The following is a 24864-nucleotide window of genomic DNA, read 5'->3' on the forward strand; positions in this document are numbered from 1 at the left end:
TTGTAATTTTTAAATCAGAGAAAGGATTTGCCAGGGTGGTTCTTGTGGGAAGTGCAGAATGTGAGTGTAAATTTTTTATTTATTTATCAATTTGTTTACCCATTTATTTGTACCCTCAGGGCCCAAAGGCACTTACATATTTACTCGATTCTCGCGCCCCTTTGAATGTAGCGTGCACCCAGTTTTCACGGGTTTAAAGTAACAAAATGAACGTGCAGCTTAATGTAACATGCTGCCGATTTAGAAAACCATAGCTTTAGTAGACCCCACGTTTACGGTCAGAAAAAGTGACACGTGCAGAATTTACCTTCACAAAAGAGAAAACGCCAATAGCGCTTCATTGGTTACAGTTACCATGCACACAAGGGTCGTATTATTGAGGTCACATCTATTGATACTGCTATCACTTTAGTGAGAGACTGCATCGGACTTGTAAAGGTCTGCAGCTGTTCCTGGCAACTGCGTGCAGATGGCTAGCTGGCACCCGTGCATGAGGTACAGAGTCGCACGAAATCTTGTGAAAGTGAAAGTACGGTATTGACACTGCTATAACGTGAACTTTTTTTAGTAAATAGTAAGTTTCCTTGCCCTCCTTTTTTTGCCCCCTCAACTATGACTGCCCCCCAAGCTCGCATTGTAACTTTTTTTTTTTCTTAGGGGCACAAACTCTGCCCTCGTGTTATTTTTGGAGTCACATTATGCTTGCATAAGTACGGTATCTCTGAAGCTTATTGACCGAGAATACTGCTCTAAATTGTAGTCGAGCATAAAATGAACTCATGGCAAATTTCACGAAAACATGTTCTGTGGCCATTTTGTGATGGCGATGACGCTGCGTCTGATAGCTTTGATAGTAGGCTGTTGCCAACGCTGCAAATGCGGTTTTGGTGTCATATTCGATTAAAATGTGCAGGCAATTTTCGGACCTATTCTCTCTAAAAAAAAGGTATGCATTAGATTTGGGTAAATACGGAAGGGAGTGGGTTAAGCAGGATGCGCAGACAGAGTACAATGAGTAAGATGAAAATTTTTAGTAATTATACAATTTTAGTTAGTGGTAAATAGCAAAAGTAGCATGTAGCAGTGCGTAACAGATAACTAGCTTTCTAGTTATTAGCTAATATATTGCAAAGAATGAAAAGGAATCTCGTGAGTAAATTATGCTTGAACATTGTTTGTTAATGTCGCATGGAAGTTAGGATTATTAGTTTTCATCTCTCTTGGAAGGCTTCAAGGGAAAAAGAAGTCTTAATTTTAGTGTCACATGACTTTGTTCTGCTGATGCGATTGCAGCGGGATCCCGGTTCTGGCAGAGCGGCACCTTCGAGGTGTCCAAAAGCAGTGAACCCCGGGCTGGCAGCTCCCTGCAGGTGACGCTGCCTTCGGAGCTGGAGGGCATCTCCTACATCCAGGTCACCATCCAGAAAGGTACGCACACTCAGAGACGGGGATCTATCACGCGCGTCCTGTCCTCCCGATCTGATTAGTTCGGGAGAAACCAGCTAGCCTGTTCCAAAATTGTCAGTTGAGAGCTTTGAGCAAAAGTTTTGATATGTGTCTTTGTAACTGGACGTCAGCTAGCTGTGATCGGGGAAAAAAGAAAAAAGAAGCCCAGGAAAAATTATTACTGACTCATTTTGGCACTTTGTGTGTGGAAACTTAAGAAACAAAGAAAAAAAGAAAAATGTCCTACTTTAAGCACGCAAGTGGACCAACAAACTTTCTGCCGATCTCCCAAGGCTCAGTTGTGCTGTTTGCAGAGCACAGTAGCTTGCATGGTTCCCGGCATTAATGCTGGCTTTGCGAGAACGGGAGTGGCACAGTCCACTCGGCTGCCTAGTGTTTAGCTGCCTGTGGAACATTGAGGCACACACTGGCAGCTCTGCCTGCCAGATACATTTTTTAGGCTTTTCTATACAGTTAAACCTGGGTATAACAAAATTGACAAATTCCCGAAAAACTTTTTTATAAGGAGGATTTCGTTATATGCAGGTTCGGCACGAAAATACGAAAAGAAACGCTTACCGTATTTACTCAATTCTAACGCGCCCTCGATTGTAACGCGCACCCGTTTTTCGTGACCAAAAGAGAGGAAAAAAAATTGTTTACAGTACCATGCACCTTATGCTTTCATGCAGACATACAACTATCGCTCAAGATTTACTCGCCATACACTAAAGTTGCGATGAACAAAGAAGTCCCAGTTTCGCCCGAAAGGCAGAGCATCGATTGCGACAGCAAATTAGCAGAAGGATAGTAGTTTTATCCGCCGTATAAGCTTGTAAACATTTGCTGTTTAACTAAATTGGTAGACTAGTGCCTAAGCACACGTACGTGGTCACACGGTCAAGCACATGGTCGAAGCTACGGGAGCTAGGCTCGAAGTGCGTAGGAGGCGGCCATATTGAAATGCCAATGGCGATATAGTAGCGCAAATTTAGGGGCGTACTCCTGAACGGCGGGATCAGGTTTGAATGAAGGAGGGGGAAAGGTCACGCCCGCAGTGGGAAGATCGCCGGGTCGAGGAATGCAGGCCCGCCTCGCGCACGCTCGCTCTCGCCTCGCAGTTGCCGTGAATTCGAGCGGGTCAAGCGCGACGCCGCCGCTTCGCATTCCGTCGTGGCGGAAAAGGTGCTTCCAATTGCTGCTCGCACAAAAATGACAAAATTTGGCGCGAAATCTCTAGGTGGTCGGGGGGGAAAATTCGTTATTTCGAGGGGGTCTCCCACTGCCACTTTGTTACATAGAGGTCTCAAATACATGTGCTTCTATAGAGTAATGGCGGGGAATAGAAAAACTTCCTTATATCTAGGAATTCGTTATATGGAGGTTCGTTATAAGCAGGTTTAATTGTATTTCTGAATTGAATGTTATGCTGTTTGATATTCGCTTTGGTTTAAATTTTAATACAGTGAAATCTCTATGTAAATAACTTCAGGGGACTGCAGCAAATTGTTCATTGTTCTGAAAAATCGCTACGCTGTTTGATATTCGCTTTGGTTGAAATTTCAGTACAGTGAAATCTCGATGTAAATAACTTCAGGGGACTGCGGCAAATTGTTCATTGTTCTGAAAAATCACTATATTGAGAGCCCCTAAATTAACCATTCTGTGCATCAACCCGAATTCTTCAATTCTTTAACGTCTCCCTTCTTATGGATTAGTATAATGTTGGCGTTCTTCCAGTTCTCTGGTACACTTGAAGTCATGAGGCATTGCGTATAAAGGCCGCAAGCTTTTCAAGCATGATATCTCCTCTGTCTTTTAATAAATCGACTGTTATTCCATCTTCTCCAGCAGCTTTTCCCCGAGTCATGTCTTGCCAGGCCTGTCTAACTTCATTGCTAGTTATAGAAGGAGCCTCTATATCCTGTTTGTCACTACTTTGAATGAACGTAGCTTGGCTGCTCTGGGAACTGTACAGGTCAGTATAGAATTCTTCCGCTGCTTTTACTATGTCATCGAAATTGCTGGTGATATTACCCTGCTCATCTGTCAGTGCATATGCCTTCTCCTATGCCAAGTTTTCTTCTCACTGATTTTATGCTGCGTTCATATTTTATGGTTTCCTCAATCTTTCCCACGGTATAATTTCGAATATCCCTTACTTTCTTATTGTTGATGAGGCAATAATTTAGCTTGCATGAAAGAAGTGAGCAACTTGATCGGGGTCGTTGTCATAGACGGGCCATTGTCAATCTCGTCGTCGCTGTCGTTGCTGTCGCCTCCGTAGCACAATGCCGCTGTCTGTCGCGACAACCATTGCCCCATTGGAGATCTCTTCGCAGAACGATGCCGCACTATCTGCACTCAGAAACTCCTCTGTTGAAGCACTACCTGTTTCATCGTTAGTAGCAAAGCGTTCCCAGAGCTCGGTAATGTTAGCGGCTTACACTGCGTTGGTTTCACTATCATGGGGGGTTTCACCCTGGCGCACAAAGCTCACCTTTTCCGTTGATCCTCCCTGGTTGCCCTGGTGCCCTGATGCCGTCCCTGGTTACAGCCATCATGATCCCGGCGCACCTGTGCGGGCTTGTACTTCTTTGAGTCTTGGAAAATTTGCAGCTTCCTCTCAAGCGAAACAGCTTTGCGCTTTGTCAGCACCATCTTCTACTAACTGCTGGGCTGTCCGCTGCTTCGGGGCTGCTTCCACGCTCGCTGAGATTGTAGAAAGGACGAGCACCGCTTGTTCTTTTTCTTTTTTCGTCTCTCTCTCTTCAAGCGTAGAGTATAGTTTCATAGCATAGCATAGTGGAGCACGATCGGGGGCGACGCGGTCGTGAAGCGGCTGGCGCCATCTTGTGGCTCGCTGCGTCAACTCACGATACCCTTCGTGGCTTTCGCAGTTTGCACACAGGCAGTACAAGCTGCCTAATAATGACAACAGATGCAAACTCACATAGACAAATTTTTTGCCCCCTCTTGGAGCGAACTTAGCAATGCAAATTTCATGATTATTCTGCATGGAAAACGCCATCCAGAAGGCAAAATTTTGGTTGTTATATCCGACATGCAGTGAATAAAGTATCGTTATGTATGTGTTTTTTTATCATAGCCCTAATGCATAAGTTGATACTCTTAAGCCGACTCATCATTATAACCGATATATCGTTATATGTAGTAAGTGGACTGCACTGTACTCCAATATAATCCCAATAGGGTGCACAGTTGTTAACTTGGAAATAAAAAGACGGCTTTGGGAGCCCGTGAAATGCTACACGGCCACACATGCATTGAATTTTGAATATCTTTTGGGCCCAGTCAAGCTATTATTGTAGCTTTTAGCCCAAAATGACCATCCAGTTTGTTTCTTTTACTGGAAAATAAAGATTGATTTGAATAAAACAACAAAATAATCTTTAACGTGTGTGACATGCAACTTAGCACCTGACACGACAGCCCTTAGATAGCTGCCTTCTGTTCCATTGTGATGGTCTTTTGTTTACGCTTTCCATTTGGCTCGTGGCGGTCGAGCAGCACGAGGCACACATCACAGCGCTCCGCTCTGCGATCGAGGAGGCAAGCCAACTTCGCCGCACCGGCTTGGCTTGAGAATAGTGTTTGCCTGAGCTCATTGGTTGCACATAGCACAAATGGTTTCCAGCAGAAAACAAGAATAAACATTCAATTGCTAGTCCAGCGTGTGTCATCGCCCCTTTCTGTCCGTGTCCATATGTTCTGCTGGAAACCATTTGGGCTTGGCTTGGCTTGGCTGAGATTTCACCGATTCCAATGCGATCTCGGAGGGCACACCCAGCTGCCAGCCCGCATAGCGGGCCGCAGGGAGAGGGAGAAGTGAGCGCACTAATCTTGCACCACCTCGCGTAGCACGCAACAGGCTTGCACGTGACCTTGAAGATTGTGCCGGGGAGATCTCGGAGGCCACACCCAGCTGTGCCTGCTTGCGCAGCGCAGAAGTGAATGCACTAATCTCTCGCACTGTCGCGCGTGGCGCAACTCGCAAACTCAAGCAAGTGCATATACTGTGCTGCTGCTTGTGTGCAGGTGCAGAGCTTGTCGGTTCTTGGTGTCTCACAGGAGACCAACCACCGCGGGTTCGAGCTTAGCGAGCCACAGGGCCGCGTCACCCGTCGCCTGCAGCACCGCTCGCGCGCGAGCTCAGAGGCCGCAAAGGGCTACCGAGCGACGCACGCAAAAACACAGTAAAGCTGAGTTGACGGAAACCGTTTACTGAAACCGTCGGCACCAGCACTGCACAAACTCCCGCACGGAGGGGAGCCAAAGGGGTCCCACACCAGGGCGAAAATACAACAGGCGCCTATAGCACGTCGCGGCGAGAGCACAGGCTCAAGCTGGGACACGCCGCTAGGAAAAGTCCCGGCGGCTATGCTACTTGCTCTGGCGATAACCAATGCGTCAACTCGCGAGAGCACGGGCAATATCCTTCGGCGATCTTGCCGCCGCGGGCGTGACCTTTCCCCCTCCCTTCATTGAAATCTGGTCCTGCCGCTTGCTGCAGCTGGCCTAGCCCGCCAAGCCGGCACTCCCTCCTTTTCCAGCTGATGTTGCTGACGCACTGGTACACGCTGTGGCACATCAGACTCGATGAGCGCGGACACGCGCTGTAAAACGCTGGCGGCGTGTGGAAGCGCCGCTGGAGAAGCGAGCGAAGTGACCTTCGTGCTGTTTATCGCTTCAATGCAAACTGAGCGCCGAGAACACACAGCACGCAGAAAGCTACGAGCCGCCGACGCACCTACACTGCTAGACTCTGCCCCAACGCAGATCGCTTTCACGATACGGCCTGCGTGACCGTGCGCCGCCCCGCTATCCCTCCCCCCTCGCTCACTCGCCGGTGCCTCGAGCGCAACGGAAGAAGGCGCGCTTCCTCCCTGCTTTTCTTGGGCGCGCGAGATGTTCGTCGGCTCCCCTCGCACGTTTTCACTCGCACATAAAGCATAGGGCACGCGGCGACTGCGTTATCGCCCTTAGACTTTAGGGTACGGCCACGCTACCGGCAAAAACACGCAGCAAAAACGCACGTCAGAAACGCGCGGCAACGCGTCATGCCGCGCGCGGCATAAGCGGCAGGAATCGGGGGTCTTGCGGCGTGCCGCGCAAAATGGGTTCGATTTCTGCGACAAATGCCGCATGCCGCGAGATGAAGAACCAGTCAAGAGTGACGAGGGTGACGTCACGGAGCCATCACAACCGGAACGCCGCCGGTCTGCGCCGGGTTTTCAATCGACGATCGTCGTCTCTCGCATGAAACAACGAGCGCTCGCGGTGTTGCTCGCCCGTTCGGAGAGCGCGGGAGATCTTATCGCGCTGCCGCGCGGCGAGACGCGCGTGCCACGGTGGCCTCGCGGCAAGGCGCTGACGCGCGGCAACTTGCCGCTCGCTGCATGACGCGCGCGTTTTTTGCCGCTACCGTGGCCTTACCCTTATACAGTAAAAGCTCGTTAATTCGAATTTCACGGGGACACTTAACGAGTTCGAATTAACCGAAATTCGAACTAACGAAAGTGATTAAAGAAAGCCACATCTGATGACAAAAACAAGGTAGAGCACCTCTAGGTACATTTATTTGCAAAAAAAGTCCGTAATGGTTTTCTGCTTTTTGCCTCTGAAAGCGATTGCTGCTGCTTTATCTTCCAGAGCTCGAATGAGCCGGAAAGCATCGTCTTCGTCTTCTTCGAAACTGAAGAAAAGCCGGGTGTGATTTAGTCCGTCCATCACCTGTGCCAACGAAGGTCGTACCGGTGTTTCACCAACATCATCATCATCATCTTCATCATTCGCGTCGTCATCGTCCACGGCTGGGTTTTCGTCTTTGCCGACGACTTGGGCGATGATTTCATCATCGGTCACGGTACCGCACACCGCCGCGCAGCTGTCGACATTCACGTAGTCGCCGAAGTCCACATCGCCGAGCACCTCCCGTACATGAACCGGAGCGCAGACGTCCTCTTCAACTTCATTTGCGTCTGCATTAAGGGCTCCGAAACCACAGTGCCGGAAACAATTCGCAATTGTTTCTGTGGTTACCTGATTCCAGGCACGCACAAGCATGTGCAGGGCTGTGAGCAGAGTGACGGTGTAGCTCTTCTCATTATCGGAGCACAGGAGCAACTTCTCGAGAACGTGGCGTCTATAAAAGCTTTTCAAAACTTTTATAACGCCCTGATCCATAGGCTGAAGAGCCGCAGTGGTGTTAGCCGGAAGAAAAACCAGCTCAATGGCTCTCAACTCGACTTCCACCTTGTGCGCCGAGCAGTTGTCGACGAGGAGGAGAATCTGCCTCTTGCCGAGCTCAAATTTTCGGTCGAGTTTCCTCAGCCACTGCTTGAAAAGCTCGCCCGTCATCCAGGCCTTCTTATTTGCTGCATAGTCGGCCGGCAGCGTGCGAATGTTCTTGAAACATCGAGGCTTTTGCGACTTCCCTATCACAAATAGGGGGAGCTTCTCGGTTCCAGTCATATTGGCCCCGAGCAACACCGTCACCCGCTCTTTGCAACGTTTGCCGCCTGCGCACACGTCCCCCTTGTAGGTGATCGTTTTGTCCGGCAAGAGTTTAAAAAACAAGGCGGTCTCGTCGGCATTAAAAATATCGGATGGTGCGTACCTGTTCAGGTGGTCTAGTAGCGCACCATTCCGCCACACGGTGCAGGTTTCCGCGTCTACGGCTTTGGCTTCGCCGCACACACTGCGGAAAACGAGGTCGTGTCTGTCCCTGAAGCGGTGAAACCACCCGTCCGAAGCGGCGAAGTCGGAGACGTTCAGACGTAGCGCGAAATCAGCCGCCTTCGCTACAATGATGGAGCCACTCAATGGGATATCCTGGCTCCGTTTTTCCTTAATCCATGCGAGCAACGCTGCCTCCAGGTCCGGGTGCTTTGCTGTACGAATTCTCTTCCGATCCTTGGCGAAAGTTTCAGCCGCGTATGAGTCCTCAATAGTCTTCTTATTGCGGATGTAGGTCGACAGCGTGCTTCTCGGTATATCGTGCTTTTTGGCAATTTCATTCTTACTCTGCTTCCCTGCATCCACTTCCCGCAGAATTTCCACTTTTTCCTTCAACGTTTGGCACGGTATTTTCCACGCGACGACATAGCGGCACGCGAGCAGTGTCGGTCTGCGACGGACGCGTACAGAACAAAAGAGAGGCTTAGAAGTTAGACGTTGCGATTGCACTGGCGACGGAGAGAATGGCCGATTTCGGGGTTGCCACCGAACGCACTGCGTATCCCGCTGTCCATGACGATGCGGCAGAGCATTTGCGAATAAACGCAAGTGCTGCCCCCTAAAAACACGCGATGATGATAGTGTATGTCGCGCCATCTGTCGCTTAACAGCAGAGACTGCGAGCTGGCTACGGCGGCGCGCAGTTCGAATTATCCGTGGCGGGCCGGATTAGCATTCGAAATAACGAGCTTTTCAATACATGGGGCTCTATGGAGCATGGCCGGACTGTGCCACTTAGTTCGAATTATTCGAAAATTCGAATTAACGAGGTGCAAATTAACGAGCTTTTACTGTATATGGAATATCTATGAGCCAAAACCAATTTTAGGGCCACAACGCGTCATGGACACCCTCTTTATATAGCAAATACGGATCTCAAGGGCCATACTTTTGCTGGCGGAAACCGAAAATACGTCATAGTTGTCGCCCCTGGCACTTTGGGCGGCCAATGCCATCGTCAAGCCACCAAGCCAAGTGACATCAAAAGTCAAAATGGCCGCTCGGGCCGGCGCGGGGTGGCAGTTCGCAACATATGATGCGGGAACGGTCCCACAGTTGCGACGCAACAGCGGGGTTACCAATGCATTGAGTTCTATGGGAGCTGTGCCGGGACCGGTCGAAAACGACGTAACAGCCGGGGAAACGCAGCCCCCGGGAACGTAACAGCGAGGTTCTACTGTAACACTATACGACGCTACGACGCCATCGTGACGCCCGCTCTTCGTTTCCGATGCCTCGCGCTTGTGCGAAACGACACGCGTCCACGCATCCGGTACCTGGGGTGACATTCCGAGGATGAGTGCTTCGACGAAAACGGAAAACGGGTGCGCGTTACAATTGAGGGCGCGTTAGAATCGAGTAAATACGGTAAACGTTTATTTTTCGAATTTTCATGCCGAACCTGCATATAACAAAATCCTCTTTATAACGAAGTTTTTCGGGAATTTGTCAATTTCGTTATATCCAGGTTTAACTGTAGTCACAAAGGTGCCGGCGGACGAGAGGAAAGCATGAACGTACCGTGCGCTGGTCCCGGAGATAAGTTCCGAGCCACGCTCCGCCGCTAGCAGCCGAAACGCGCGGCCGCGTGACGTCAGCTCACCGCCAACCGCCGCGTGCGCAGCGCCACCGCGGGAACCGGTTACGCGGCGCGGGCGGGGAATAAGGCCAGCGGGAACGATGGCGAGGGATGGCAGAGCAGGCGAAGCCCGCGCAATCATGCCGGCGCAACCCTCAATCCCCACAAGCTACACGCGGCAGTGAGAAAGGCCAGTGTTGCTCCACGATGTATTCGAAGCGGAGACGCGGGAGTTTTATTGCGATAGCAATTATATGGACACTCAAAATCAGATTTCTGCCGTCGGCGTCGCCGTCGCCGTCGCCGTGAGGTTTCGTATGACGTCAATGGAGATGAAATCGTCGCCGTGCGTCGAACGCTGTATGTGTGAGTGAAAGGGCGCGAGGAGCGCGCGCTTTCACGGGGAGTGAACGCACGGCGGAGAACAAACGTGCGTTCTGCGCCTTGCCCGCTTAAGGGCTGCAGAAGTAGGCATCTCTTTCCTCCTTTACAATCACCATATATGTAGAGCAAACGCGCCTTCTTCCGACGCGCGAGAGGCCATGGGGGAGGGGGGGGAGGGAAGGGAGGCGACGTTTAGCTGCGGCACCAAGTGCCTATTTATATCAGAGGCTCCGGCAACAGTCACCAATGCCGCACGCATTTTGAGCGAACGCGGGCAAAACGCCGACGGCGTCGACAACAGTTCTGCGTGTTGCCGGTGCTGCTGCATGTCCAAGTTTATACAGCTGATAAAGCTAATATCATTACTCCGTATAGCTCTCTACAAATTTGCTATCGCAATTGATGCTTCGCCTTTCAGGTGAAACTGCGACAACTTTTTAACTGCCGCGGTGAACAAGGGCTGAGTCCCGCGGAAAGCGATGTACTCTGTATGCAGCGGTCGATTATTTTTTGGGTACACATCAAGTGAGATGTGTACATGTTTGCTTGTGCATGCTTCACACCTTGCTTGGAGCTGCGGCGGCGGACTGGCTTTCGTGTGCTCCCGCCATTGGATCATTCGGCCTGCTCCGCGAGAAGAATGCTGGGATACGTGGCCGGCCCGGCTCGGCGGGCGATAAATAGGAACGGAGCTATTCACGTGCCAGCAACGTTGGAATGCCGCCCGACGGCGCCAGACATGCCGGTTGTGTCGTGTCGCTGGAGTATAGACGACGGTTGTTCGCCACCGTAACGTTGCTGAGCTCGATGCGCATGTGCGCTTGACATCGGAATATATCTACAGCTTGAGGGGAGCGTTTGCCATCTCGGTTGACTGCCAAACTTCCAGGCAGCTGCACTGTAACCGGTATTTCGTCTCCTGCAACTGCACTATAAGCGATACGTGTATACAGAGTCATATTGGAAAATTAATTGGAATCTGAAAAAGCATATTATATCCGGTCCTGCACTATAAGCGGTTACGTTATAAGTGGTCTATACTGTATATACTCTTTAAGTGGGGACAGTCCTCAGCTTGCTTGCGAGGCATGATCGACCAGATAAAGTAACATTGCATGCCCGTCGATCCACTGATGGCAGCAGCTACCTATCGGTGGTACGGCGCAACTTCAAGACAGAAAAGGTTTTATCTCCAGTTGGTATAGCAACCAGCGCTTCGTGGGAAATTTGAAATGATTGTGTGACGTGTAAAGGTAGGTAACCATGTTGAAAGGCATCGCTTCGATGCAGCCGATACTGCACTGTAACGCTGTGTGCAGACGCTGTTCTCTGGTTGCTTGTGTTGTCCGTGCGTTCCTTGTCCGTGCAAGCAAACTCTCACCTGCGTTCTAACTGAAGTTGCGTTGTCTCGCCGATAGATATCTGCTGCCGTTACGGGACCGATGGACGCGCACCGTTCCTACTTTATGCGGTCGACTGCACCTCACGAGTGTCCTCACCTAAAGAGTACTTATTTTATACCATGCTCATAGCTAAGAAAAGCTAAAGAGAAAGAATTCATTTACAGTTGCTGACCAATTTTTTAACCTTGTCAGTTACTCAGAGATTCCTGGCGCATGCTACTTTATCTAATAAACTAATGTATTAAGGCAACTGAAATTTGAACATTGCCCAGCATCTTGCTTAGTTTTTTGAACATGACCCGCGCCCATTTTATTGGAAAAATGGTGGCCATGAAGAAAGTTTGTGCCATTCATGTTGTCCTCCGTACTCTCGCTTTCATTGACAATTTGGAAAGTTACCGCAAAAAACACATGCGATGAAAAAAGAAACATGAAGCGGTTGTTGTCTGTTTATAAAACGGGGTGTAGCTTCATCATGTTTCAGAGCAGCGCTTTTAAAATCATGTCACCACAAGCAGCTTTCCAGTTTTCAACTTCAAGTGGGGCGTCTAGAAAAGGTGGGTTTTACGAGCTCTGTTTTGCTTTCAGTTGCTGAATCGCTGCTTGTTAAGCTTCAGAAAAAGGACAAAGAACCATGAATTTCTAATGAACAGGCTAGTAGGATGAATTTTGCAGTACTTCCCTACATACATAAGGTTTCCCTTGATCTTAAAAAAGATTTCTGGTAAATATAGGATTGATGATGGCTTTTCAGCACTTTGTGAACTTATGAAGTTTTGCAGCATGGCCTCCTGTGAAATGAAGCATACAAATCCCCTGTGCCTTGCACGACACGTGTAATATATAAGATTTAACTTAAGTGAGGCGGGTACTACTTCGGACAAACCTGCACGTGCATTAACATTCGCTTGCGTGAGCATGAGCGTTCCCTGGGATCGAACTGGAGCTGGAGGGTTGAACTGGAGGGTCGAACTTGGCTATTCATTGCCATAGCTGCATGGGCTGCTTTCCTATGTCATCAGACACAGAGATTATTGGCAGAAAAAATGGCCAACTGGAAAGAGAGATTGTGACGCTTTAAGGATGGTGGTTGTGTTAGTTCGCCGTCAGTTGCTGTTACTCTGAAAGAACTTTTGCTTCTTTCCATGTGATACACACGTGTTCGCTGCCTCAGTAGTCTGTCAGCGTTTATTTTAGCATTTGTGTCGGATCCCCATTGAAGGTCGCGAAGGTATTCCTAGCCTGCGTCTATTTCAGAAATTTTATTATTCCCAGCTCAAGAAGAACCTTGCATCTGCGCACCTCTACCGTGCATATCTCAACGCACCCGTAATCCGTTTAAAGTCTCACGCCAACTTGCCCATACGACTACCTTTTCCAAATCATTTTTCCTCCAAACAGCAAGTCACTCGAACGACCATCCAGATGAAATCGCAGCCATCACCTGCCCATCAGCATTTCTATATAAAATTACATCGCACCTGTCATCAAGAATAACGTGTGATAAATTCCAATGTTAACCCCACCCCTTATATAATTCCCCTGAAACGCGGGGGTCTTTAAGAAAATAAAAATGAAATAAATGAAATGTCACTCTGTGTTTATTTGTTTTCTCGTTGCTTTTCGGGTGCATACTTGTGTGTGATCAATATAAGCTTGGCGTTCGTTTCATAAAATCAATACAGTGGAATCTCGATGATACGATCACGGCTAATCCGAATTTCCAGATGATACGAATTTTTCCGTAGTCCCGGCCGAGCCCCATTACTTTGCAACGTGCTAGAGTACGGTTGTTACGAATCGATTTTCGACCCGCGTTGGTTGATACGAATAAACGCCGCCCCACCGACGGCCGCAAAAGAGAACAGCGCGCAGTCACGTGCTTTCTCCCTTTCTCTTTTGGTTCAGAGGTGCGGACGCGACGCCAGACAGCACAGAGGCCGCGACTGGGCGCGAAGAGTTTGAATCGGTGGCGCTTTTGTTGCTTTTGCGCTTTTCCTCCTTTTCGGCGGCCGCCCATCGGACGGAGTGGCTGCTGTGCTTCGGGCCGCGTTCTTTGCGTTTGCGCCATTTTGCCTAGTCGCAGCGAGCTATGTCGACCGAGATACGATCTTTGCTGATTTGCGCGGCGGTACGCCGAGGCGGAGGAGCCTCCGTTCGCGCATCTTCCGTCGACTGCGTTATCGGTGCCGATGACACAGGGCGATTGTCGGTTTCGCTGCTGGAGTCACACGGTGCAAGATAGCACGGCACATAATCCACGATGCAAGGTAGCGTGGCACGTTCAGTCGGGTGCTCCTCCGCTTCTCCGGCTAATCGCCGTATTTTTCTTGCCGTAGGAGGCTTGCGCTTCCTTATTCCGAAGGCGTGCTTCGTCCGAAATTTCTTCTCCAACGAGCGAAGATCCATCACTAACCTGGGAGCTCTCAGTAATCCGAATTCTGCGTGTCAAGTGAAGACGCCGGCGTGGTTTACGAAGCAGACAACTGCGGTTGCCATCTTCCCCCTGCCACAGCAGCAACCAATGGACAGACGCCTTTCAGCACGGCAGCCAATCGGAGGCCCGCTTTCATCGGAGGGCCTGTGCGACTACCTATCGCAGACCCGCGCTTCTTTTGAGTTTGCGCGTTTGTTACAAGATGGCGACGACGGACGAATTGAGAAGCGGAACGGCGAAACTTTGAGCTTTCGAACGATACCAACGTGGCGGCGCTCGGTGGCGGGAAATACGAGATATGTCTCTGTGAATTGCGGTGATCTGGCGCGATTTAAAGCTGTTTTCTCGCCCTGCGCACTGACGAATAAATCTTTTTCAGCCACTTTTAGTGCGTTTTCAGCCAAACCATTTTGATACAGCGTAGATTAGGCGTTGCAGATACTGAAACGTGTGGTTTTCAAAAATCAATTTTTTTCGCGATTTTCGCGATCTGATCCCCTCATCCCCCCATAATTTGGTTAGTTTTAATTGTGTTTCGATGATACGAATTTCGGCTAATACGAATATTTTTCATGACCCCGTGAGATTCGTATCATCGAGATTCCACTGTAGTTGTCAGTAACGCTTCATGTTGTCTCTTTCTTCGTCCCATGTGTTTTTTGCGGTAACTTCCCAAATCATCAATCACCAACTGGCCTACACCCACACTCTTCTAAGTTCATTGACGACCGGGTTTGTCGGCCTTTTGAGAGCCACACAGCCATTGCGAATATATCTACATCATCTCAGCACCAAACTATAACTTTGGTCAGCAACACTCAGCAAAGCAGCAGCACCTTTGCCACTGTGCTGTGTGATGGCGGGTGGCAAACTGTCGTGAGTTGTGTGCCACCCATCAAGTGGGTCATCACTGATCGGACCCGAGATACCATGCATCACCGAGGGCCATAGGAGTGGCGTTTGGATCGGCAGGTGACAAGCCGAGAATTGCAGTGAGCATGCCTGCCAAGTTCATCTGTGCGCCTATTGAACAAAATGGCTTAAGCTCACATGTAGGTGGACAACACTGAGATGAATTAGAACACATTCTAAACTGTCTGCACTGCGCAGTCAAAGTTGCACTTCGCAGCATTGCAACAATGCACGACACAGCAGGCCACATGGCAGGCAGTCGCAAAGCTTCAAGTATGGGCTGAGCCATAACGCTTAGCAAAGTTCTGTAAAGGAGTTTTCTGTGCTACTGGCATTGTAAAATATTGCAAGTTGTCCTCTCCTACCCTCTTCACCGGGGAACCTTTACCGGCACCGATGAGGTTGATGACAAAGAATGGTTGGCATGCTACGAACGCGTCAGCAAACACAACTGGTGGGAGGCTACACTTATTATGCTGGCGAGCGTTATATTTTTCTTGCAAGGAACCGCGAAGGTATGGTTTGAGACGCACGAATCCGACCTTATGACTTGGGACACATGCGAAGAGAAGCTGGGCAATCTTTTCGGAAAGCCTGTTGGACGCCAGTTAGCAGGCAAGAAAGAGCTCGTGCCCAAACGTCCATGGAATTGTACGTTTCGCACATTCTGGACATTCTGGCTCTTTGTCAAAAAGCGAATAATAATAAAAAAGAATAATAAGGAAATCAAGGCAGATAAAGTCGGCCACATATTAAAGGGCATCGCGAGCGATGCATTCAACCTGCTTCTTTGCAAGAGCTGTGCAATGGTTGAGTCCATCACACTGGAGTGCCGGTGCTTCGAGCAAGCTAAAAGCAAACGTATTGCACAGTGCTTCCATTGGCTTCCCAATACGGCTGCCACCTCCTCCTGTGACGACCTACCAATGCTACATCAACAGCCAGCATCACTGAGTTTGACGCACACCATCTGTTGCAAGCTAGAGGCCATGGCTCCGCTCACTCACGGTCCACAGGCACACGACAGCTTAACCATCTCGCTCATTCAAGCCGTCGTCCGCCAAGAGATGGCAAATATGAACATTCTTCCAACCATTGGCCAGCGTTCTGTCCCTACTGCACCTGTCATTGCTGCTACTGTTGCACCCAGACCAAATTCAACCAAATGTTACAGGAAGCCAGCTGAGTGGCAAACACCAGATGACAGACCTATTTGTTTTGTGTGCTCTCGGGTTGGCCACATCTCTTGCCACTACTACAGCCGCTGGTCCTCTTTGCCTCGATCATATGCTGACCGCAGCTTCGAACGTCAACGTCATCCACTGTCCCCTCTCGCTGAGCCCTACAATCGCGACCTTACTAGATGGAGGAACACTGCCAGCCGCTCGCTTTCACCGCAACGTCGCCAGTCCCGTTCGCCTCCATCTCGACTGTCGCCACCTTATTCTGGCTCGGGAAACTAAACAATGCAGCTGCGGAAGTGAGGCTGCATTGACGAGCCAGACTGCAAAACCTCTATTGACCCTTATTTCCAGGCTGAACCTAATCGAAGTTTTTGTTGACGGTGTGCCTGTTAGAGCTCTCATTGATACCGGAGCTCAAGTGTCAGTTATACGCTCAGATCTTCGTAGTCATCTCCGGGAAGTTCTGACACCTGCTGAGTCACCTGCCGTCTGAGTAGCCAACAGCAGCACCACAGCCGTGATGGGAATGTGTACCACCCGCTTAACCATTGCTGGTGCCCCAACATCTGTTCGCTTCACTGTACTTGCTGAGTGCCCTCACAAATTTATTCTTCGAATAGACTTCTTGACAGTCCATTCTGCACTAATTGATTGTTCAACCGGTCTCTTCCGCCCTGAGCTGCCCGAGTAGTCTGCCGACACTGCCGCAGACCAGTCCTGACTTCGGTGCGTTGAATTTGTCCGGCTGCAACCTGATGCTGCAACCTACATCCCCATTTCTCCTTTCCAACCTCTCGTGATGGCCAATGCGTAATATCCCTGCTCTATGACGTTCTCCTGACATGACCAATAGCCCTTCCCAGCACCGTGGTCACAGTTACCAGCAATTGTGCGTGACTCCTCTTCCTGAACTTTCAAGGGTTGACTACTCTGCCATGCGCCATTTTGATAAAACCCCAAATTTCTGTGCCAAACTGCGCCAAACACAGAAAATAGACTGCAATCGCACCATTCTCTGTCAGAAGGGCTTCAGGCTTGTGTGCTCCGGCAGTAGCCACTAGTGCAGTGACCTTATCAGTGTTGTGTATGTGCATGGGGTGTGAGAACTCTCAAGATTTGTGCATGAAGAATGAATCGAAGAAGGCGAGCCAGGGACAGCTTGCGCGCTTCCCAGCGTTCAAAAAAGAAGCAACAGGAAAGGAAGAAGACAGGCGGGTGCCGAACGGGCAGAGGGGTCTCGTGACTTGGAAGACGCAGGACCAGCGCGCTGTTCCGGGAGCTCCTGCTGCGGTACCTGAGGCGGCCCTGAGGACAATGCGCCGGCCTGTCGGTGCCTGGTGTGATGCCGTTTGGAGCAGGCCTGGCTTTTGCCTGCTCGTAGCCGCCTGTTGCAGTAGCTTCAGGCTGTGTCCGAGGTGAGGCCTAACCGAGGCCTTTGCTTTGAGGCCGCCTCTTGCTCGAGGTGGCACATGAAGTTGTGGTGGTGGAAGCCACCCGCCCAACACCTGTTCGAGTGCTCTGGCCACCGTAATGCAGTCGTGGGCTGTCGCCTGCCTCATCTGATGACCAGTGCCTCATCTGATGACCAGTGCCTCATCCTGCCTTGGCTCGCCTCCCACGAGGGTCATTGTGCCTTGGTTCGTCTCCAGCGGGAATCATCACGACAGCTCAGACGATCTACCGCCGATCGACAAGACCATCAGGACTGAAGCTGTGAGACGTACTTGCTTTTTCCTTGAACGCTGCACTTAGGACTTCGTGTAGACGTGTTTGTTTTAAGGGCTTTTGCTCTGTATTCTGTGTTTAGTGCTTGTCTTGTTTCAGTCCTATCATGTTAGATAAATGTTCGTTTACATCCGTTCGTGCGTCTCTGACGTTCGTTACCGCCTGACTGCACACAGACATGCGTGCCGAATTATTTCATCACAGCCACGAACAGCGAGCGGATTTGTTCTCAGAAAAATAGTGCTGCCGTTCGCATTCCGCTGAGTCGCCTCCTGCATGACGGGAGGCGCACGCCGGCCACTCCCGGCTGTTGTCACTGCTGTAGGAATGGCCAGGGCGGCTGCATTTAGAGTGTACTAGAATACTGTTGATAGAGCTGAGCGGTGCGGCGCTCCCTAGCTAAGGCGCCAATCAGCAAAAAGTAAACTGAGGGTTCTGCAAGTGAACTAGATATTATGGAGGCACACGCTGCAGCGGGTGGAGCGTGCGCACCCACTGCGTTGTGCCAATACATGAGCCCTTCCAACTAGCTGTTCAACTGGTATTGCGGATTTCCTTCTTGTCGAAGTGATCCTGCACCCTGGCGCTCCTCACCAGCTACTCACTGATCGGGGCCGTTGCTCTCTTTCAAAAGTTGTCGACGACCTTATCCGCTTTCGCTCAACATCTCACAAATTCACACGGCTTACCCGCCCCAGACAAATGGACTTACTGAGCACTTCAACTGCACACTCATAAACATGCTCTTCATGTACGTCTCTGATGACCACAGGGATTGGGACTGCACTTTGGCGTTTGTGGCATTTGCTTACAATTCGTCATGCCATTATGTTACTAGCTGCTCTCTCTTTTATCTGCTCAATGGCAGCGACCCGCTCCTGACTCTGGACTCTTTTCTCCCTCCCAATGCCAACTCCACTACTTTATACACTCACGATGCCATTGTTCGTGCGGCCATGACACATTGCATCGCCCGTGATCTACTTGAGGCTTCCTTCCGAGCTGAAGTCAGATGAGGTATGTGCCCACATTTTAGATGAACAGTACAAGTAAGGATGAGCCACTTTGCGAGTCGGGAGGACTTTTTTTTTTTTTTTTTTTCCCCATCGCAGCAATATTGCTTTTGTAAAACATCTGCAGTTCCTTTTCCTTTCTGGGCGGCTGCTTCCTGCAGCACCACTTCTCCTAAGACGACCCAAAAGCTCCTTTATGACCGTCACATTGGGATCTTAGCTTCAGTCCTGGGTCCCCTCCTGCTCTGGCTGCCTTCGCGTCGCATCGGCCTGTGCCAGACACTGCTGCCGCACTACATCGGGCCTTAGTGGGTCCTGCGCCAAGTGACCAAACTAAGATCTCGCCGTTGACTCCCAAGTCTTCTTCGGATCCACCAGTGACTGACATCATGCACGTTTCCCGACTGAAGCCTTATTATTTGAACGCTGATTCAACACACTAAAATGCATCAAAACGGTGCTTCTGCCACTGGGAGTTAATGTTACGTAGTAGTTTTTGTTTTTTGCTGCTGTGGAAAGACATGAGGGGAAGTTGAAGATGATGGGATGCTGCCATCGATCATTGGTATTGCTCTGCCCTGTATTAAAGAGCCATGCATTCTACCTGTGTGTGTGTATGTATATATATATATATATATATATATATACAGTAGAACCTTGTTCATACGTTCTAAAAAAATACGTAAAAAATAAACGTACGATCCGGGAAAATGTACAATGCGAATCCAGTAAAAATTGAAGCTGACAAGCCCATATTGAGGTGCAAGGGCACAAAGCATTTATTTCTTGCACAACATAGTTACATTTGAATCTAGTTAATTCGAACTGACGTTGTGGTCCCGTCAAGTGCATTCCAATGGGCGAGAACGCTCGGTAATTCGAACGCGAAAGCATTTGCGACGGTTCATTGGAACATAACCGCGCACCGACAATGCTCTCAGCAGCACACTAAATCACGTGGCGGCGCCTCCGACTGGCATTGCCCTGACACCGCCATAAAGCAAAAGCTTAGGAGAGACCCCTCAACGCCGCGTGGAGAATTAAAAAAGAAAAAAAATATTTCTTTTCTCAAATGGTAAGGCCGCCGTTTCTGCGTCATGCCGGAACACGCGTGTACGTGCCGACGTCTCAGCCAACGCTGCGGCTGCGGCGCAGAGGGAAGCAATGTGAAGGCTGTCGGGATATGGGGGGATGCCAACGGCCCTCTGCCTCGACACACCGAGCCCCGCGGTTGGCGCATGCCTGCGCATCAACCGCGGTCCGGTACAAGCTCGAGGAAACAAAAGACGACAACCACGTGTACACTCGGAAAGCATTTATTACGACTGCAACTAACACTTCGAGCAGGCCAGCTAGCTATAGTTGACATCGCTGAGGGTTCCCTCGAAGAGAATAATACACTAGGTAAAGAAGGGCTTCCGACTTACCAACTGGGGAATACGGGGGGGCCGCGGCGTTTGCCGCGGCAAGAACGTGGTTGACTAACCACGTGCGGGAATACGGGAGCGGCGGCGGAGACTTCCGCCGTCGCCGCTTGCTGGAGACCAAAGAGACCCGGGCGATATCAGCGGGATCTCACGTGACCCACCCGGTGGCGCTGATAGCGCTTGCGATTCCCGCGCGCCGCCCGCGGAGGGAAAGTTTCCCCTCTCCCAACTCTCCCTGGCACGCATGCGCTTGACGCGACGTTCGCTGCCCGTGCGGCGGTTAGGGGACCCGAGGGTTCCCACAAGGCCTAGTCCGGCCAACGAAACTGCCCACACCGGCTAATGCTCGCTTCGACGTCAGAAAACGAAACTTCGAGGAGGCGCCGGGCCGGCGGGCGCACATGGAGACAATTGAAGGTGAGGGAGCTACGAGAGAGCTGAGAGGGAGGGTGAGGGGAGCCACCGAAGTGACGGGGTTGCCGAGGTCAAATGCGCTTCCCTGCCGCCCTCCTCTCTCACCTTCAATGGTCTCCGCACGCGCGCGTCACCGTGTCGGCGCCGCCCGCTCCTTGAAGTTTTGTTCGCTGCCATTATCGGGATGCGAGAGAAATTGTGGTTGTGAAGAGGAAGAGGCGCTGTCGGGATGCGAGCGTTGGGCGGCGTGGGCATTTTTGTGGCCCTCGCTTGCTATCTGCTTGCGCGCCGCGATATTTCAGAGGGAAATACAGGACACATGGAGGAATGCTTGCAAGCAGCAACTCACGTAGTGGATCACTACGAAGAGTGCTGCGGCCTCCAGTGTGCACCAAACAAATCAGAATTTGTGCACCTTGGCACGGATCTCCTTGGCCTCGTGTCCTTGCATCACGCAAGGACACGAGGCCAAGGAGATCCGAATTCTCGGACTCTTTATTCACAATCAAAGAAGAGTCGACTGTCACATGTAAGAGGCCGCTCTTGGCGAGAGAAGAGGACGAAAAAGTTCGCGGAGCGTCCGAACGGCGCGAGCGCTCGAGGCACGCGAACCGAGGTGTAATCCGTGAAGGAGAAACGACGGAACAGCTTTATCGACGTGGCTCTTGAGCTGGAAGGTCGCCTCGTCAGCCGTGTTATGACGACGGGAGAGCTTATGACCCAGCCACGAAGTCGTGAGGCTGGCAAGGCCCAGGTTTAGCTGTAGTCCTCGGAGACGTCCGGGCGAAGCTCCTGGGACTGGCCGCTGCTGCTCACGGTGGTTCCGGTCTTCTTCTCGAGAATCCCTCTTCCTCGGCCAAGCCCGTTCAACCGATAATCACCAGGGCACCAGGCCGCCACGCAGATCGATGTAGGGCGAAGAACACTTCATTAGGCAAGTGACACGTCAGCGGCGGCTACCGGAGCTCCAGCCACGCACTCGGCCAGGTCAACGGAACCGCGAGTCGTCGGTATCTACGGCATCAGCGACGCCCCGAAAGAACCAGTCGTGAGGCCTAACTCGTCGAACTTCTCAGCCACGTCAGCGCCAGCGACCGGGTTACGGGCTTCTACCAAGCTGGACTTCAAGTTGATGGACCGATCACAAGGCAGCTACGATTGAGCGAGGGCCGGAGAGAGCAACGACAGAGAGAAAGGCTCATCGAGATTGCCGCCGGGAAAATATGAGCAACAGCGACGAACTGAGTGAGAGATATTTATTCTTGTATGGAGATAGCAGTAGGCCAGAGTTGCCAGACTCTCGTGCGAGAAACGCCCAGGACTAACGTAGAGGAAATCAAGGGCATGTTTATGGATTCACTAGGTTGTGTTTTGGTGAACATTTATTTGTTTATTGTGTTTTAGTTTAGTGTGTGTTAGTTTGTGAGCTTTATTTTTAGTTTGAGTTTTGAATCTGAGTGTGATTAAAAATATGCTTGCTGTGTTGCCATGCGTCTTCCAATCCCATCTCTATTAACACCCGCACGCCCCCGAGATCAGTGACAAAAACACATCACATGTCACATGTAAGAGGTCGCTCCTGGCGAGAGAAGAGGACGAAGAAGTTCGTGGAGCGTCCGAACGGTGCGAGCGCTCGAGGCACACGAACTGATCAAAAGGCAGCTACGATTGAGCGAGGGCCGGCGACAACAACATTAGAAAAGCTCCGGAAGGTTGGGGACCAAGTGGGCCGAATGGTCCGACGTGTTTCCAACAAGAGAGGGGGATTACGAAGCAAGGACGCTGTGCGGCTAGCTCATGCATTCGTAACCAACCGAATTCTATATTCGGTACCCTATCTCCATCTGCGGAAGCATGATGAAGACAAAGTCGAGGTTATCCTCCTTAAAGTGATGAAGAGGGCCCTTGAACTCCCTGTCACAACTTCTCACGTGAGACTTCTTGCTTTGGGAGTGGTGAACACCTTTCAGGAGCTGAAAGAAGCCCACCTCATCAACCAATATACACGTCTAGCTCAAACAAAGTCGGGACGGCATTTGCTTGACCGGCTCCACTTGAAACATGACTTTCATATTCAGGAGCGGTTCCGAGTGCCCAAGCTCTGAAGACGCGCCGCACCGTCAGAGTTCGACCCCTCCCCACAAAGATGGATAGGGAAGACCATAGTGGTCGTCGCCAGGCGAGAGCGACGCCTTGCAACCTCACTTTGGCAACAAACATGGAGTTTTCTACGTGGATGTGGCCGGTCCATGTCGGGGGGGGGGGGGGGGGGGGGTATACGGCAGCGGTCATCCACAAGGAAAAGCAAGTAGATGGGCTCACTTTCAAAGCCCCGTGCTCAACGCAAGCTGAAGAACTAGCTATCACCCTAGCTGCCTCTGATCCCCGATCTCAATATATCATAACCGACTCGCGCGGGGCTTGTCGAAATTATGAAGCTGGTTGGGTCACCCCGCTGGCGGAACGAATATTGCAGAACTATAGCAATGGGGGAATCGACCCTACCCCCCGTTGCCTAGCCTGACTCCGGGCCACAAGGGCCTAATAAAGAATGAAGCCGCGAACACGGCGGCCCAAGCACTCATCAACCAGGCGTCCCACTTAGAGCCTGAGTACCTGGAACCCGAAGGCGGCTGTCTTCTTATTTTCAAAGACATCACGACCTATTACAAGGACAGGCACCGCCAATACCCAACTCCTGCAAAGGGGCTGGGCAAGGCTGATGAATGCATCTTGGTCCGACTTTTCACTAACACTTTATTGTGCCCGGCAATCTTAAAACATTTTGATTCTTCCTTCACTGGCAAGTGTCAATACTGTGGGGAGGTGGCTGACACTTACCACAATGGTTTGGGCTTGCCAGCTCAACTCAGCTTTTTTCTCCAACCCTAACCCAGCCCGAGAGGAGTGAGAGGCGGCCCTGCGTGGTTGCTCAGACCTTAAGGCCCAAAAGGCCTTGGTTCGGGGGGCTAAGCTGGCGCCTGGTACCAATGGGGTCCCGGAATAGGGACTCCACCCATTGCGAAGCCCCCTAAGGGTTCCACCTCTCTTTTTTGTTCTTAATAAAGGCTGGCAAGCAAGCAATATTTCACTGCTTGCATCGTTCGTACGTAGCGCTACGGTGCACAAATACATCAAAGTAAGTCCTTTTAATTCGAACAAATTTTCAGGCCCCTTCGAGTTCGAATTATCGAGATTCGGCTGTATTTTCTGCTGGTGCGTCACACCCTTGGACAGGAACAACTCCTTTTGCACACATTGCAGATCCTTGACCGCATTTTCATTGTCTTTCGTGAGAAAGAAGCTTTGTAAGGCTTCCAGGCCAGCAAGGGCTTTGGCGAAGGTAGCCGGTGGGCGCAAGCCTTCGTTCTCGCCGCCGTCTTCAGGCGCCTCATCCCCCACCACCTCTGCTACAATCTCGGCGAGTCGTAGCGCTGCGCGCGCAGTGTCCGCCTGTTTTCGCCGCTTAGTAGTTCGCGTTGAAGCGAGGGGCGAGGTAGCACAAAGGTCAATTCGCTCACCGCTGCTGCCGCGCTTCGTCACTTCGTGCGAACAAGCAATGCAGAGAAGTCGCGGAGGTGGGGGGGGGGGGGAATTGATCACTGCAGATAAGCCACGCGGCAGCCGTCTGCCACTTAGCGCTTCACAAGCACATGAGAGTGGCCTTTTGCACACCTGAACGAAAATTTTTCGCAGCAGAACGTATCATACGACCGCAGTTTGCCGCAATGCTTAACGTTGCTGCCAAATAATCGTATTTTCCGGGAACGTATTAACCGGAACGTATTAACACATTCCTCTATGGGGTTACGTTTATTTTTTGCAATTGCGAACGTATGGGCTGGGTAATTGTATTAGGCGGGAACGTATCAGCGAGGTTCTACTGTATATATATCCCCAGACGTAATAGTTCAGCAGAAACCCGTTAGGTGGAGAGAAGTAATTAAAGGGGTTTTATGGTACGACGAGAAGTGGCGTGAGCGCTGTGATGCTCTTGGCTCTGAAATGGCGTCACGCACAGTGGGCTCGTCAAGAGCTTCCGGATGACTTGAATGTGCCTCCGTTTGTGTTACTACACTACACTAAATGACTTGGGCATCACTGTCCGGCACATTATTTGCTTGTTGTCCTTGGGCGGTGGGCTCCATATTCCTCAGCGTGTGATACAGTAAAAGCTCATT

General features: G+C 50.7%; 1 protein-coding gene across 1 annotated transcript in view; it reads left to right on the forward strand.

Annotated features, from left to right (window-relative positions):
- Nucleotides 1–1293: 1293 nt before the first annotated feature.
- LOC119434867 (mediator of RNA polymerase II transcription subunit 17-like) overlaps nucleotides 1294–24864 on the forward strand; it is a gene marked incomplete at its 5' end in the record, with an annotated part of 50551 nt that continues 26980 nt past the window's right edge. Inside the window, 2 exons of the mRNA XM_049659624.1 lie at nucleotides 1294–1428; nucleotides 7520–7790. Coding sequence (XP_049515581.1) covers nucleotides 1294–1428; nucleotides 7520–7790 — 406 coding nt within the window. The remainder of the gene's footprint in view (nucleotides 1429–7519; nucleotides 7791–24864) is intronic.

The sequence above is a fragment of the Dermacentor silvarum genome, unplaced genomic scaffold, assembly GCF_013339745.2.
Source record: "Dermacentor silvarum isolate Dsil-2018 unplaced genomic scaffold, BIME_Dsil_1.4 Seq296, whole genome shotgun sequence".
NCBI classification, from domain to species: domain Eukaryota; kingdom Metazoa; phylum Arthropoda; class Arachnida; order Ixodida; family Ixodidae; genus Dermacentor; species Dermacentor silvarum.